This window comes from Ovis aries, chromosome 14 (genome assembly GCF_016772045.2).
Source record: "Ovis aries strain OAR_USU_Benz2616 breed Rambouillet chromosome 14, ARS-UI_Ramb_v3.0, whole genome shotgun sequence".
Taxonomy (NCBI): domain Eukaryota; kingdom Metazoa; phylum Chordata; class Mammalia; order Artiodactyla; family Bovidae; genus Ovis; species Ovis aries.
Genome location: NC_056067.1, coordinates 23,410,444 through 23,426,963, shown reverse-complemented (window position 1 = coordinate 23,426,963; position 16,520 = coordinate 23,410,444). Strand labels below are relative to the sequence as shown.

The 16,520-nt window shown below is 48.9% G+C and overlaps 1 protein-coding gene across 1 annotated transcript in view; it reads right to left on the bottom strand.

The window, feature by feature from the left end:
- Nucleotides 1-4,260: 4,260 nt before the first annotated feature.
- SLC6A2 (solute carrier family 6 member 2) overlaps nucleotides 4,261-16,520 on the bottom strand; it is a 41,877-nt gene continuing 29,617 nt past the window's right edge. The window contains exons 9-14 of the mRNA XM_015100446.4: nucleotides 15,300-15,428; nucleotides 12,986-13,085; nucleotides 11,675-11,775; nucleotides 11,059-11,226; nucleotides 9,257-9,328; nucleotides 4,261-8,345 (exon numbers count right to left, since the gene is read on the bottom strand). Of these exons, the coding sequence (XP_014955932.1) occupies nucleotides 8,322-8,345; nucleotides 9,257-9,328; nucleotides 11,059-11,226; nucleotides 11,675-11,775; nucleotides 12,986-13,085; nucleotides 15,300-15,428 (594 nt within the window). The 3' untranslated portion in view covers nucleotides 4,261-8,321. The remainder of the gene's footprint in view (nucleotides 8,346-9,256; nucleotides 9,329-11,058; nucleotides 11,227-11,674; nucleotides 11,776-12,985; nucleotides 13,086-15,299; nucleotides 15,429-16,520) is intronic.

Sequence of the window (16,520 nt, the reverse complement as noted above, 5' to 3'; positions counted from 1 at the left end):
AGACTGAGAGCTCCTGGGGACAGGGTTATTCTTTCCTTGTATTCTCTGGTTCCTTCCTGGAATAATAATGGGACTGAGTATAATTCTGATCAAAGAATGAATGAATAAATGAATAACTCCACCCAAGCTATAACAATACAAAGCCCAGCAGAGTTTTTTCATCCACACAAGAGTGGATCTTCACTATCTTGGTCAGGCAGGTGTTGAGGGTTCAAAGAGGCTCTGAGATGGGTCCAGAGAACAAAGAGCCTTCGTCCTCCTGGAGTCCCTCAGCCTCTGCTTGGCAGCCAGGAGCGTGTGCTGGTGCCACCTGGCGGCCCCAGTGCTCAGGTTCTGTTTTGACTGTCTTCCTCCATTGCCAAAGTGCCCTGTCAGCCCAGAGAAGGGGAGTAGGAGCCTGGAGACGGCCAGAAACGGTCTGCCCAGCTGTAACTGAAAAGTTGGTCCCTGTTCCCAAACCTGAATGAGAACGAGGACAAAGCTTTGAATAAAGGAAAGGAAAAAAAAATTTTTTTTTAACATAACTACACTCCTTTTAATGCACATACATGGCTCTCCTAGATGATACCATTCCAGGCCAAAGCAGGGTCTTCAGAATTCAGTATTAATCATAAGACCACCCCATAAGGCTATATATAGCCTTAGAAACACTTTGTGCTGTTTAGATGGGGGGCAACAGGAGAGAATGCAAAAGAACAGTGGCTTCTCCAGATAGCTTCACCAGAGTGCCAGGCTATCTAATCCAGTTGTTTGGACTGAGAAAAATTTCCTGTCAAGTAGCTCACCATCTTTTCCAAAGCTTTGCGGAAACCTTGTGCTCTTCTGCTCTCGGCACTTAGAAACATTCCAGTCTGTTAGCTCACTGATTATCCCTTCATTCAACAAGCATATGTTTTTCACTCACATCACAGTCCAAATGGGTTTTGCCAATTGCAACTTGCCTTCCCTGGTGATTTGGCATCTGGATTCTCCATCCTGGGATGCTGAGATCTTCCAGGGCTTCCTGAGTCATATCTGCTGTTCTAGAAGAGTCTCCTGGAGAGGTGGGGAGCAATTGAAGCCCACCCTGGGGACATAGAAGCTGGCAGTAGCCGTTTTGGGGGCAGCTCTTGTTACAAAAACACACCAGTGCTGGCCAGTGCCGGCCAGTGCCTTTCTGGAGTCCTAAATAAATATATTTGTTCATTTATATTTAGTTTTTGGCTGCCCTATGCAGTTTGCAGAATCTTAGTCCCCTGATCAGGGATCTAACCTGCACCCTCCAGAGCGAAGGTGCAGCACCCCAACCAGTGGACCACCAGGGAAGCCCCTTGAGAGATTTATTAATTTGCCAGTAAATGAGGAGGGTAGCGGACTAACATCTTGAAAACTACCATCCTATTCTCTGAAAGAGGGTAAGACGATTTAAGGAGAATTTTGAGGTTTGGGGTGGCAGGACTGCATGACTGAGACATGCAGTGTGTTTGGAGAAAGCCAGCAAAGGTATTTTCCTTGACCTACAGGAGAGGTTTGTTCAAGATGAACTCTCTTACTTTGTTGTCCAGAGCAAGTCATTTGCTTCCTAGCATACTGTAGGCAAATTCTATTTATATATAAATGTATGCGTATTTAAGTGCATGTATATATATATATAACATATAAAATATATGTATGTATGCAAATTACAAATGTGGATACACAGAAATTTATCTTTATATTACGTATTTTTAATTGAAGAGGGTGTTGGAACTAGCTGAGGGTCCATGCCTCTACCAGCTGGATCGCGTTATGCCTGAATGGCTGGGGTCCAAGGGATATGGCCCATCTGTGGTTAAAGGCCAGACTAGAGCCGGATTTCCTGGCTTCAAATCCTAGTCCCCCTGGCTACTAAGTTGCACCATCCCTTTTGGTCTCAGTTTTCCCCACTCACAAATGGGGATCGTAATACTACCTCATTGGCTCACTGAGAAGTTTCAAAGAGGTGCAATTTGTAAAGTACTGGAAACAGTAACTGCCACAAGATAAGACAGTGTGCTTGTTGACTGAACGTCTGCGCAGGGCACTGGCCTTGTCCAAGGTGCTGATGCTCCTAAGGTCTCAGTCCTCCTGGGAAGCACGGCTTGTGAGACGTGGATAGTCCCATTTTCTCTTTTAACAAAGCCGGGCACTCCTTGTGCCATGCTCTCTTCCAATTCCCAAACCCTGATGGGGACTCTATACAATTTAATTGCTTACCTAATAATTCTAGTCGTGGCTCTGTCTGTCACTCACTTGAAATGTCAGAGCTGTCATGTCTTTCCTCATCTGTGAAGTGAGTTTGTCTCATTTGCCAGCCCTGCCCTCTCACTCCTCCCCATTGATAGGTTATTCTTACTACCAAGTGACCAGATGGGAGGGGTCGGGGTCAATGGCAACTACCAGGGAAGTCTGGGGGGCTGTGGTATAAGAACAGAAATGTAGCAGGAACCTGGGCATGGATTCAGGGTGGGCAGCAGGCAGGTGACTTGTTGTTGGTCTGATCGTGACCTTCAAGTGTGCCCCAGACTCACCGTCTCCAGGAGCTGGACTTGCTTCAGGGCTTTCCTCTCTGACTCCGGGTCTTCCTGTCTGAGGCCGGGACTCTGGACTAGACCTGAAGCTGCAGTAGGCGGGGTGGCTGCTCCCTGCATAAAGCCATTCTTTGCTGTAGAAACAGGCAGCCATGGCTCCGGGGTATGGTCAGGCCATGACCCTCTCTGGGCCTTCTCTGGGGACAGAGGTGGTCACTGCACCTCAAATCAGAGGTGGTCTGATTTCCTGCAGCCCAATCCCTTACCTTCATGTTTTTATGGGCAGCTCAGCTCCTCCCTGGCCCACAACTGACAAGCCAGTTGCTGATAGAAAGGACATCTGAAACCAATCAGTCACCAGATCTTTCGGGAGTCTCTGTCTCCACCTCTTCTGTCTCCACCTCTTCGGGGTCATAGCTGAGGCCAGGGCCTCCCTGAAACACGGCCCAGCTAAGGGAGCATCTCCCTCGCCAGCAGCCTAATGGGGGCTGACAGCAGAGGGCTTGTGGGGCAGCCGAGTCCTGCAAGAGGTTGGCTGCTGCCTCCCATGGAAGCTGGTATTTTCTGAAGCTGGAACTTCCTGCCCAGCTGTTCACATGCACTCAGGCCCAGGGAGACTCAGATTTGGCTATTCCCAATTCAAATATCTGGGGTGCCATCCTAACGAGGTGACAAGGAAACAGACGTTGTTTTGGCTACATGAAAACACAGCAGCAGTAGCTGGGCTGCCTTTGAAATGGGCAAAGATGGGTGAAAAGGAGAAGAGAGAGAGAATCGTTATGTAACCGACACGTGCCGAACATAAACCAACAAGCTGTGCAAGCTAGCCCTATTCTGAATCCAATATTAACATTTAATCCTCTCTACAACCCCATGAGGTGGTCACTATCGTCATTTCCATGTAGAGATGATAAACTGAGGCAAGGGAGGTTAAATAACTTGCCAAAGTCTTCAGACAATTGAGTGAAGGAACCAGGATTTGGATCCAGGCACTGTGGTCCCAGAAAAGTTGCTCTTAAGTGTTCATCATCTTGTTTGATCCTGCTAATCCTCTTGAAAGTCTTATTCTCATTCTTCAGAAGCAAGAGAGACACAGAGATTTTACGTAACTTGTCCAAGATTTCACAGGAGTAAGTAGTAGGGCTGGTATTCAAACCCAGGTCTAACCTGACTCAAAACCCTTTGTTCTTTTCTCTAATCCAGGGCGAACCACAGACTGCAAGCCAAATCCATTCCACCACCTGTCTTGTAAATAAAGCTACTTTTCATTCTACAACAGAACTGACTACTTGTGACAAAGATCTTTACAGAAAATATTTGCTGAAAACTACATTAAAAATATGAAATGGATGAAAAGCAGCAACTTCCACTTCTGTCTATTAGGAGCTACCTAGAAAGGTAGTCATTCACATTTTAGTATGAATTCGTCTATCACATCTGTGATTGCTCCCTGAGAGTATATCATAGTCAAAAACAGAAGGGCCCTTGAAATTCAGCCCTAGAAATGAAAAATTGAAACTAGTTAGCTAACTAGATATCCGTTTTCTAATTACCTCAAATTATGTGTCAACCATTTACCTCCCCTCAAACTGTTGTCCTAGGTTATAAAAAGAGTCATCTGGGTGAAAGGTGGGCCATTATTACTAGCTGGAGACTGATCACAGAAGACCCACTGGACTTATTCAATTTTGTAGTATTTTACCTTCATGCCAGAAAGAATACCACTACCAGATACATGACACAGGAAATATCCTTTATTATTCTGTACACTGAATTTTCCATGAAGAGGACAGCTTTTAAAATAAACACATACCAGATATGGACATCCGCATGACATCGGAACAGTCCGTGACACAGGGCACCATTGAAAGAGTCCTTGTTTACACAGAAGTGGGTAAACAGAAGGATGAGGGCAGGAACCCCCAAAGCAACTTCACATTCACCAGAATTTTGGTGACTTGTACGATTGCAACTATAGCCAAGCTGCACATCCTCAGAGCTGTGGATTTTCATATTTAGGAGGGCAGGACATCGGTTACCCTCAAATTCCTTCAAACAAAAGGGTTGCATTTATTTTTTAAAATACCAAGTGTTTCCGTCAACAGCTGAAGAAATATTGGAGAAAGAGGAAGTACTGAATGTCCAGAAAACATGATACTTCCAACATGTCTCTACTTAGTAGATTGTTACTGGTCACTAGATTATTCAGGAAAGCCCTACAATAAACTGTGTGTTTCCTTCTTTGTAAATTTAACATAATAACGTTGCTACGGAGACAGGATTTTTTTTTCCTGGGTGAGACCTTCAATTCTCTGATTCAACCCTTGCTTTTACAGACAGAGAACTCTGCAGCCCACAGAAGTGGAGCCCATCCCCCCAGGTTACCCATAAGACAGTCACAGACTCAGCCTGGTGCAACTCTAAATGCTGTGCATTTTACCCCACGCCATACTCCCTCTCTGCTCTCCCGTTCATGGCTTTCAAAGGATGTAAACGAAACGAGCTCAGTGAACTTCTTACTAAGAAATGACATCTTTGGTAATAATCTTCAGTCTCACTCACATTACCAGGATCCTTTGGCAAGAGACAGGCTCCCACCTGGGCTGGAACCCCTCTGAGAATTAAGGCAGCTTCGAGGACCTTTATTTAGCAGGATATTTGGCAAGAGTTGGCAGGTCCCCTTCTCCTCTGTCTCATTCACATCTGGAATGAAGACCAACTCACAGGTCGACACTAAATAATTAGACATTGAAGAGATGTTAACAGGATGGTCTTAAACAGATATTTCAACACTTCGTGGAAAATAAAAATTCTTTAAAAATCTAGTAAAATAGCAAAAGTGCCCTATACAGTACACAAGAGCACCCTTATCCTGGGTAACCTCTACAATAATAATAATAATAATAATAATAATAATAATAATAAAATGTCCTCAAAGAAGAAGTCAAACATCGTTTATGATAAAGCCCATGCTCTCTTTTCATTAAATGTGGGTGAAAGGTGAACCCAGAAGGTCTGCCAACACCTCCATGAGAACGTCCACAGGTGTCCCAGGTCCCCCACCCCCAGAGCTGCTCCCCAGGCTCGGGAGTCAACTTTCCCCAGAAGGCAGCACTGCTGGGTTGGTTGGTTTTGGGTCAGCTAGCACCACATTTCCAATTCACCCTCAGCCATGTGTCTGGAAGCAGAAGGGCCACATACAGACAGCAAAGAGCAAACTACAGGATTTGTCTGAAGGGGGCCCCTGGTACACAGGCTTTTCTGACTCATATCTGCCCAGCAGACTCAGCTCTTCACATGCCACTGTTCCCTAGAGCAGGGGTCCCCAACCTTCAGGATCTAATTCCTGATGACTTGAGGTGGAGCTAAAGTAATAATATTAGAAATAAAGTGCACAATAAATGTAATGCGCCTGAATCATCCTGAAACCATCCCTGAAAAACTGTCTTCCATGAAAGCAGTCCCTGGTGCCAAAAAGGTTGGGGACCATGGCCCTAGAGTGGCTCTTTTCATCGAAAGAGAGCAGTGAAATACTTTCCTCCCTGGCAAACAGCTAGAGGGAAATAAATGACATCTCCTCCTCCCCTCTTCCCTTCTTCCAACACATTGCTCTTTTGCTAAGAAATAAATACTCCTTGGCCACTTGACTGGATGGATTGTTGTTTACATTTCATGACAGCCCTGGGTATGGTGAACTATATTGTGCTGGGAATTTCAAAGTGCTCTCAGCTGAGAGTCAGAGCTGAGAGTTGAGGGTCCGACTGGATCCCTTAGTAGCTGAGGAACTTTGAGCAAGAATGACAGAAATGTTGGACCTTGGTTTTCTCACCTGGGAAATGGGGACAGAGAAGCCAGCCCTACAGAATCTGCCCGGTGGATGGGAGGCAACGTGAATGAAAGTGCTTTGTAAAAAAAAAAAAAAAAAAAGATCATACCTAGGGAGGAATTACCCTTCAGGGGTGGATTCAGAGCCACAGGTGGGACCAGATAACCACCAGGCACCGGTCACTCTGCTCTCATTCCCACACCTGTTTATTCCACCCTGTTGGGTGCTTCCAGGCTGCATCTTTTTCAGGGTCTAAGACACCTGCTGCTTGGGTTGTCTCAGATTTTTAACTGGACTTTTTTATATGAAAAGATCTAAAGTCTCCTGAGTTTCCCACTTTAAAGAATGCCATAAAGGAGCCTGACTCAACAGAGCTCTGACTCTGAGAGAAAAGCCATTCCCCTGCCCCCAGCCTGCCCCCAGGTAACCATCTTCCACTGACTCCGCAATCAGTAGATCAGGCTCAGTGACTGCCCGCCCCATCCCCCTGCCCCGCCCCACTTTCCCTAAAGCACCTTTGGGGTGTGTGTCACCCTGCACTCCCAGTGAAAATGATGTGGCCTCGTTCCCCACCGCCCCCCCACCCCGGCAAGATTCTGCAACAGGGCCTCTCACAGTCAGAACAAGAACCCACAAGTCTAGATTTCTGAGAGCATAAGAAACTGATACCACAAAGAGAAATTCCAAATAGATGCCACCGACTAACCAAGCTATAAATCACCTCTCTGAATGAGCCAACACTAACCAGCAAGCACCACCAGAGGGCAGCACTCATGAGTGTTTATCAGAAATCAACCTAGAAATTCTTCACAACAGCCAATATGAGAATATGAGTGACCTCAACCTGAGTGACCGGGGAGCTGTGTCCTGGGTTCCCTGCTGCCCTCGTGAAGAGAGACAAAGGGAGTTTTCAGGGCCCACTCCCCTTCACTCAAGAACCCCTGGTCCACACTGGGTGGGATTCCCACAGAAAGGCTTTGAAGGTATCTGTGAACACCACAGACACAGCTGTCTGTCAGATGGCCTTTGGACACTGACCTGGCTCTGTGAGGACGGCAGAGGATCCTGCAGTGGAGACACACAGCTGGCCTTGCTGGCTTCCCACCCCGAGTCCCTGAGGAAGGTCCCAGGAGCCACAGGCAGCTCTCTGAGCATCATGCCCGTAACAGAGCAAGACCGCGTGTGGACTCTACAGACTCATCTGGCTCCTGTGCAGAAGCCACTTACTATGACCCCCACAGCTCTGGGCCCTCTGAGCACCAGAAGCCAGAAGAAAGCCCCAGAACACACATAAATCAAACCCAGGCCAACTGGAGTGAAAACCATGAAGATTTATGCTCATGATCCCCACAGAGCTTCTCTCCATGGACTTCATAACAGCAACAAATATCCCCAAAGCTCCCTGATCAAGGCCCAGCACTGACCAGGGCAAACAGAGAGGCAAGATCCACATACCACTCCCTTGCCCCCGACTCAGCCTGGCTGCTTGGGCGCGTTCTGGTTTTATGATACCACTCCCTTGCCCCCCGACTCAGCCTGGCTGCTTGGGCGTGTTCTGGTTTTATGGTGTCTGACCCGAAAAGCAACATCCTGCCCGATTTGGTGGACTGAAGATTTCTTCTGTGGCCCAAAGTACCAGCCAGCACAGTAGGGAGTTCTGCCTGAGACACAGACCTCAGCCCCAGCTGGCTCCCACAACTGGGGGAGACTTCCTCAAAACTAACAGAGGTTCAACAGAAGTCATTTTTCCTGTTCCCTCCTCTCCTCTTCTCCCGCGAGGCTTAGCAATCCAAAAGCCCACAGCCCTCAGGCCAGGTGAACAGAAGGTGAAAGAAAACCAGGTCACTAAATCAGTGGTAACTTGGAAAAGAGGAAGAAGAAGGGCTCGGAGAGGAATCCCAAGACAGTGTCCGGGGTGGCCTTTGACCTGAACGTTGGCGCTGCAGGGTTCCTCCTCGGGGCCAGGTTCAGATGGCCAGCCAGTGTTGCAACTGCAGAGAGAGACAGCAAGGCCAGGGTCAGGGCAGGCAGGGACCGAGGGATGAGGGCTGCTGAGAAAGACAGCAGAACCACAGAGGGAGCGGAAAACACAGCCGCTTCCTTCAAAGACTTGGAGCACACCTAAGAGGGTTCCCTAATTGTCACATGGGGACTTCCCGGGTGGTCTGTCCGATGGCTAAGAATCCACCTGCCAATGCAAGGGACGTGGCTTCAATCCCTAGTCCGAGAAGATTCCACATGCTGCGGGGCAGCTATGCCCATGCGCCACAGCTATCGAGATCTAGAGCCCGCATGCTGCCACTGAAGCCCATGCTCTGCGACAAGAAAAGCCACCGCAGTGAGAAACCCAAGCACCCCAGCCAGACAGCAGCCCCCGCCTGCCGCAACGAGAGAAAGCCCGCACAGCGATGAAGGCCAAGCACAGCCAAACATAAGTAAAATAAAGCAGAGGAAAAATTAAATTATAATTTTCACTGAGACCCAGAAAGGGCAAAGGAGGCTTTGCAAAGTCAGCCAATCTGAAGCAGGGGAGTCATAGGGAAACTCCCCAAACCCCACCCCCACATTTTGAAAGGGAAAAGAGTAGGGCTTAGATCACCAAGTTACTGATGTACTTGCAGCGCTTCCTTCAAGATAAGCAAGCCTCAACCTAATCTGGGGATACTCCACAGTCACAACTCAAAGAGGGAGAACAGAGCTGAGGAAATTGGGGCATCTGGTACCTCAGGACCAAGGAGCAGGGGGGCAGGCAGAAGCTGGTAGTGGTCAGAAGACAGGCCCCTTTTCCTCCATTCCTAGTATCATACCCTCAGGCGCTCTGGGGTTTCTGGCATGTATGGTGTGTGGTCGCAGTGGGTCCCCACCCCGCAGCACCCACCAGAATGGTCCAAGCTGCACCTACTTGGAACTGCCTGATGTCCCTCTGGGCCACCAGGTGATGCTCGCTCTCTGGAGTTATGCCATAGGCCAGTCTCTGTGAGGATGGAGAAGTGGAGGAGGCCTCAGCTTGGCCCAGGGATACCCTTCCAGCAGCCCGGAGCACACCCCACATCAGGGCCACCTGCTGCTTGTCCCTGCAGGCCCACATGGACAGCAGGAGAGGTTTGTACAAGACACTCTCCACCCTGCTTTATGGAGCTGGTCATTTTACCTTGAGATATGCATTTGGTGGACGCTTACTGAGCTAGTGACTGCTGTCACACACTGGCCTCAGCCCTGGGGGTCCAGGGCTGAAGGACACCCACACACTCTGCTTTGGGGGAGCTTACAGCTCACAGAAGGGGCTGACACTGAACACACACACACAGAGGCACTTTTACAACCATGACTGGAAGCAGAACTACAGACAAGCTCAGAGCACAATGAGAAAACAGTGACAGAACCTCAGTCCTGCCTGGGGACCGGGGCCACCTTCTTAGGGGGCTAGACACAGGGTGGACTCAGGGAATGTGTCTCGAATCAATGTCTGATCACTAGGTGGGCAGACCTCAAAGTGTGAAGAATAAAAAAACTCAAAGTAGGTCCTGGTTCCACGTCCAGGATGAGCTCACTGAACGCGGTCCTCCCAAGGGTCCCGAAGGTCCCGGACCATAGGATTTCATGAACAGGAGACATGTCTCAAGGGGGTGGGGGTGGACACAGCCCTGCCTGGGACCCTCTTCCCTAAGTTCCTGTACGGCTCACTCTTTTAGGTCCTCCTGTGTGTATCCGCCCTTTCATGAGAATATGAGTCCAGGGGAGTGTGTCTAGTGCTGAGAATATGGTCTGCCCTGTACAGATTTTCAGTAAGTATGAATAAAGACAGTGGATAAAGAAGGAATGAAATCAGAAGGACACGAAGAAAAGACTATCACCATTATTTATAAAGAAAGGCCATTTAACTGAAGAATAGGGCAGACATAATTTCAGTTAAAATTCTTTGGTTCCCAAATACTGATCCTGAATATATGTATCTGCAATGCACACAGCTCAAAGAAGAAATGTACTTCGGAAATCTCTGGTTTAGGCTGATCAGATCATGGTGAATACAGATAGGGAGAGTGGGAGACATCTAGGGTTACGCCAAACCTTAGGAGATGGGACACAGGAGTGGGCATAGTTAATACAGACTAATTCCTCCTTAGGGGACTGGAGGGCTGAGCTTATTGTGGTGACAATGGCCGGAGCACACTACATATGACAGACGACGTAACAGCAGGCGTCATGCGGCGGCAATCTCCAGTGCGCCAGGCACCGGGCTAAGCATTCCCTTTCACCTCTCACGGTTCACCTGATCATCCCAGGGCACGAAAGCGGAACCTGAGGCTTGGGGGTAAATAACATGGCCAACATGGTGGGTCCGTCTGACTCTAGCGTCTGTGTCCTGTCTGTCTCTCCTTTTTAAAGATTTACTCTATTGAAGTATAGTTGATTTACAATGGTATGCAAGTTTCTGCTATACAGCAAAGTGACTCAGCTATGTGTATTCCTTTTTTCATTGTGCGCTTTTTAAAATTTTTACAGTGTTGTGTTGGTTTCCGCCATACAACCATGTGAATCAACTACAATCACACATACATCACCCCCCTTTCCTTCCTGTCTGTCTCTCTCACCCCAGCAGGAATGACCTGGGATGCCCCTTCTCCTGCTGTCCCCACCCTGCCCGGCTGTCCCCTACCCTGCCCGGCTGTCCCCCACTCTGCCCTGGGCTGGTCCAGAGCTCACCTCTCGAATGGAGCCCCGGGTGCTGAAGAACTTGTAGACGATGTAGGCGGGCACCAGAACCATGGAGGAGCCCGCGATGCCCCATCCGACCCAGTTGGCCCAGAGTGGGAAGATGTAGTCATCGTAAGTGAGTGGCTTGAAATTGATGATACTCACAACCACCACAAACTAGGGGAGAAAGGATACAAGGATGAAGGAGAAGAGAGAAAAGGAGAGGGGAGGAGATGGGAGGGAGGGAGAGATGCAGAGAGGGACCAGAGAGAGGTGAGGACTAATTCATGAGATAGATGCAGGGGATGGAGACAATAAGGATGGAGGGAAAGAGAGAGAAAGGATTCGAGGAAGGATGGATAATGAAAAGGAGACAAAGAAACAGGAGCAATACAAATAGAAGACTAGAAAGGTGACCCTGGAGCTGGGCTGAGGGGTGGCACACACAGCCCCCACCCCAGACCTGGCTTCAGGCTGGACACCCTGCTCATATGGAAGCCTCCTTGGAATCAACAGGGCAGGCGGAGCCTCCTGAGCAGGTCTCTGCATCCCAACCTCCTCCCCTTAGAAGCAAAATCCCCACCTCCACCCTCACCCCGGGACGCTCCCACCACACACTACACACCAGGAGGAAGGCAGGGCTGACAAACTTCCAGCAGAGTCTCCAGTACAGGCCGGGCTTGAACCCCATCATCTGCTGGATGTCGCTGCTGAACCTGTCCACACCTGCGCACACACAGGCAGGCGCGTCACCGCGGCCCCTACAGAGCCCACGGCTACCCACTCCCCTCCGCTGCCTCCCGCGGGGGTCTGCCCCCAGGTGGAGAGCAGAAAGCGGGGCAAGCAGGGGCACCTTGGCTCACAGTAGACCTGGGGATGGGCACTTGGCTGGTTCAGAACAGGTGAGAACACACTCAAGGGTAGCGTCCCCTTGTATGAGTAACCCCAACTCACTTTTCAGAAGGAAAACCAGGGCTTGGGGAGGGGACTTGTCCCTGTTACACAGCCAAGGTGGCCTGACCCCAAAGCCCAGCTCTTTCCTCTTGCTTCCCGAATCTTAAAACAATGATGACTGTGGATACAGAGGCTTCCCGGACTTTAATCCGGTAGAAGAGACCAGACTCTTTCTGGTGAGCAGAAAAGAGTGAGAACAGGATAAACACGTTAATTGTGACACACTGGGGACTTTCCCTGTGGTGCTGAAGAACCCGCCTGCTGGTGCAGGAGACATAAGAGATGCAGGTTCAGTCCTTCGTTCAGAAAGATCCCCTGGAGGAGGGCATGACAACCCACTCCAGTATTCTTGCCTGGAGAATCCCACAGGCAGAGGAGCCTGGTGGGCTAAAGTCTATAGGGTCGCAAAGAGTCGGACACAACTGAAGCGACTTAGCACACACGCACGGGTGAAAAAGCGAATGATGGCACATTTCACTTTCTACCAAGTTCTCCCCGTTCAGCTCCAGAACAAGGGTGCCAGAGAAAACACAGGACACTCAGCTCCATTTGATTTTCAGAGACAACAATACTAAATTTTAGCTTAAGAAATTTCAGGCAGTATTTGGGACCTACAATAAAAAAAAAAAATTACCCATTATCTGAAATTCAAGTTTAACAAGGCGTCTTGTATCCTGGATTGACTAAATCTGGCAGCCCTACTCTAGAATGAATGGCATGGCTCAGGGAGCAGCAGTTTCCTCCGAATTCCTCTCTTAACAGCTGACACTGATGCCTCTGGGGCCTTTGCCACCTCTTGTTAAAGGGAGTTCATGCAAAGCTGAGTTGAGAGCTACGGACCAATATAAGCCACTTATACAACTCTGGGATCAGCCAGTGACAGCGCTGGAGATGAAAAGCCCCTTTGCCTGACCAGGTGACAAGTCTCCAGAAGCCCAGGGGGCCGAGGCTCTTCCACACACACTCAGGGCCCAGCACCTACCATAAAACCAGGAGACGCCGATGGCTTCCATGAGCACAGCGAAAAGAATGGAGGTCCCCGCCGCAAACGTATCCAGCAGGGTCAGCACATATATTCCACCCTGGGGTGTGGACAGAGAGAGCCTGAGGCCTTCATGGCTAGAAGGAGCGATCAACTGTTCCATCCATCAAATTGAGCTCTCCCCTGTCCGGCTCACTCAGAACTCACCCCTACCCCATACTCAAGTAATGAGGTTTAGGGTGCTACTGTGTTGCTGCTACGTATTCTAAGACCTTCTGGGGTCACTGAGTCTGAGGGTAGGGACTTCAGCCAGTAAAAAGCAAGCTGGAAGACTTCCAGGATTCAATCCCTGGTCAGGGAGCTAAATCCTGCATGACACAACAGAAAGATCTCACATGCCTCAGAAGATCGAAGATCCTATGTGCCACAGTGAAGAAACGTTACAGCCAAATAAATAATCAGTATTAAGGAAAAAAAGCAAGATGGATTTTATCAATGAAAAAAATGTTGCTTCCCTTGTAAGTAACAAAGGATGCCTCAGCCATCAAGCCATCACATTACAGCTGCCCTGAAGGGGAGCCCTGAGGGAATGCAGGCTAGAAACAGGATGCCTGCCATATAGCAACCAACTGCTGCAGTCACCCCCTGTGGGGGCACTCCGCATGAAGAAGTGTGGATACTGGCCCCCAGATAGCAGAGGTGTATATCAAAGGAATGATTTCAATGAGCCCAGACTCTTGCATCTTCCTATAGACAGAAAAGCCCTAAACTCCTTAACTTGAGATGTCTGGTTTTCTTTAATTAGCAGTAATCTTTTGATCCAACTTCCTCATTTTTTGTTGCAAAAACTCATATATTCTTGAGGCAGGAGATAGATGGGCTCCAGGTTTGACATTTACAACTGGCCCCCTGTTCACACTTACTGGAGTGATAAAAAGACAGGCTCCGGGCCAGACATTCACTACCAGCCCTGTGTTTACATTTCCTGAAGCAAGAGACTAATGGGCTCTGGGCTACATGTTTAGGACCAAAGGTCTGCCTACATTTTGAGATGATATGACAATAGGAATATGGTGGTTAACCGGGCATTGGGTACTTCATTGGCATGAATAGAGAGGGGCTAAACTCTGTTAAGAGATCAAGAGGTCATATGTTTTCCATCCTTGGGCCAGGAAGACACTATACATGTGCAAAAGGCTTCTTGGGGTCAAAAATGCAGGGAATGCCAGACCATAATAATGCCAGACCCCCTCCATATGCCTCTGCAATGAAATCCATCTTGACTAAGAAATGTGTGCACACCCAGGGAAGGGTTCTGAGGTAAATTAGCCATGGGCGGGGAGGGTCAAAGCAAGACAACTGGCCAAGAAGAAGATAAAGACCTGGAAGACTTCCCCTTTAACAAGGATTTAAACTTTCCAAAGGTGCGACTCTAGCAACTCTGAGTTCACCCATGCATCTTTCCACATGCACTCTGCTTTTCTAATATATGCTTTACTTTCCTCTATACATTTCATCTCCTTGTCTGATTTTTCCTTACAAGGCAGACAAGGACTAGGGATGGAGATTCTAGGCTCCAGCCCCTATGGTCTAATGGTTAGGATTCCTTGTTTCCACCCAGGCAACCAGGGTTTGTTTCTAGTCAGGGAGCTAAGGTCTTGTTTCCAGCCACTGCTTGTTGCAAGCTACTGCTTACTGATGCATGCATCCGAAATCATCCTGGCTCCTCCCTGACCTCGTCAGAACAGCCCCTCAGAGCTATTTGAGATGCTGTGCCAAGCTTAGGGCTTCCTTAGTGTTCAGATGGTAAAGAATCTGCCTGCAGCGCAGGAGACCTTGGTTCGATACTGGGTCGTGAAGATCCCCTGGAGAAAGGAATGGCTACCTGCTCCAGTATTTTTGCCTGGAGAATTCCAAGGAAAGAGGAGCCTGGTGGGCAACAGTTCATGGAGTCGCAAGGAGTCAGACACAACTGAGCAACTAACACGTTCAGGCTAAGTCCTCAGTTTGGTTCACCAAATAAAACCTAATTCTCAACTTTCAGGTTGTGTACTCTTTTTCAGCTGACAGTTTAAAATGGCCCTTTGCTGCTCCCCACCCCAAACCGATAAGCAGGTTTGCCCGGATGTCCTCAGGCTTAGAGGGGATAGACGACAATGGGATATAATCCTAGAGGACGGGACCACAGAGTTCAGGATACCAGGTACTGCCATGGTCCCCCTAGTCCTACCGTCTGCTTCAAGTCTGGGAATACCTGGCTGGATTGAAATGCGGCCTCACAAGCCCCAGGTGACCCAGAGCCAAGACCCCTCACCTTGGTTATGCAAAACAGAGCCAGAAGGAAGGTTCCAAAGGAGACAGCAAACGTGAAGAGTTTCCGGTGTCGCTTCAGAACCTGGAAGTCATCGGCCAGGCCAGTGATGACTGCCTCCATGCCTCCCATCTGGAGGGGACCGGGCAGGGTGGGATGCAGAAGTGAATGAAAATTGTGGCCCGCCATATCAGCAAAAAAAAAAAGGATGCTCCAGCCATCAGCTCCCAACCAAAGGTACATCCTGAGGGGACTCAGGATGGGGAAAAACAGGATACTGGCCCTAGATGGCTGCTGCTTTAGCTGCTGCTAAGTCGCTTCAGTCGTGTCCAACTCTGTGCGACCTCATAGACGGCAGCCCACCAGGCTCCCCCGTCCCTGGCATTCTCCAGACAAGAACACTGTAGTGGGTTGCCATTTCCTCCTCCAATGCTTGAAAGTGAAAAGTGAAAGTGAAGTCGCTCAGTTGTGTCTGACTCTTCGCAACCCCATGGACTGCAGCCCACCAGGCTCCTCCATCCATGGGATTTTTCAGGCAAGAGTACTGGAGTGGGGTGCCATTGCCTTCTCCAGTGGCTAAGATACATATTAAATGATTTCAGTGAGCCGAGACTCTTGCATCTTTCCCTTAAAGAAAAGCACTAAATTTGTTAACTTGAGATGTTTGGTTTTCTTCAGTTAACACTGACCACCTGGTTTTTGTTGCAAAACTCCTATAAATGCTAGTTCCTCCCTTACCTCTTCAGAGCAGCCTCGGAGCAATCTGATAGGCTGCTGCCCAGGCTTGAAGTCCTTAGAAAATTTGCCAAATATACCATAATTATCAGCTTTAAGGCTGTGTAAATTTTTTCAGTCCCTGGGGTCCAGGGAGTCCAGTCTCAGGTACCCAGCTCCCTCGAACCTCCCAGCAGCCCTGGACTCACGCACCCCAAGAGATTTCTAAAGAAATTGGTAGGTTCGGCTTTCTCCCTATCCTCTCACCCTACTTCTGCCCTGTTGTCAACCAAGCTCAGAACTCAGAAACCATGTGAGAGGGAGCCAAGAGTTAACTCCTATCTCCCCCTTATCAACAGGGTCTTGACTCCTGTCCACTCACTCAGCCTGAGTGGATGCTGATGAAATACCAAAGGAAGAATTGTTGGTGAGAGAACAGGAGTTACTAAACTCTGAATTCAGTTCCCCCGTCTGTAAAAGGAGAGTACTGGGCTGGCTTATCCCAGGTCC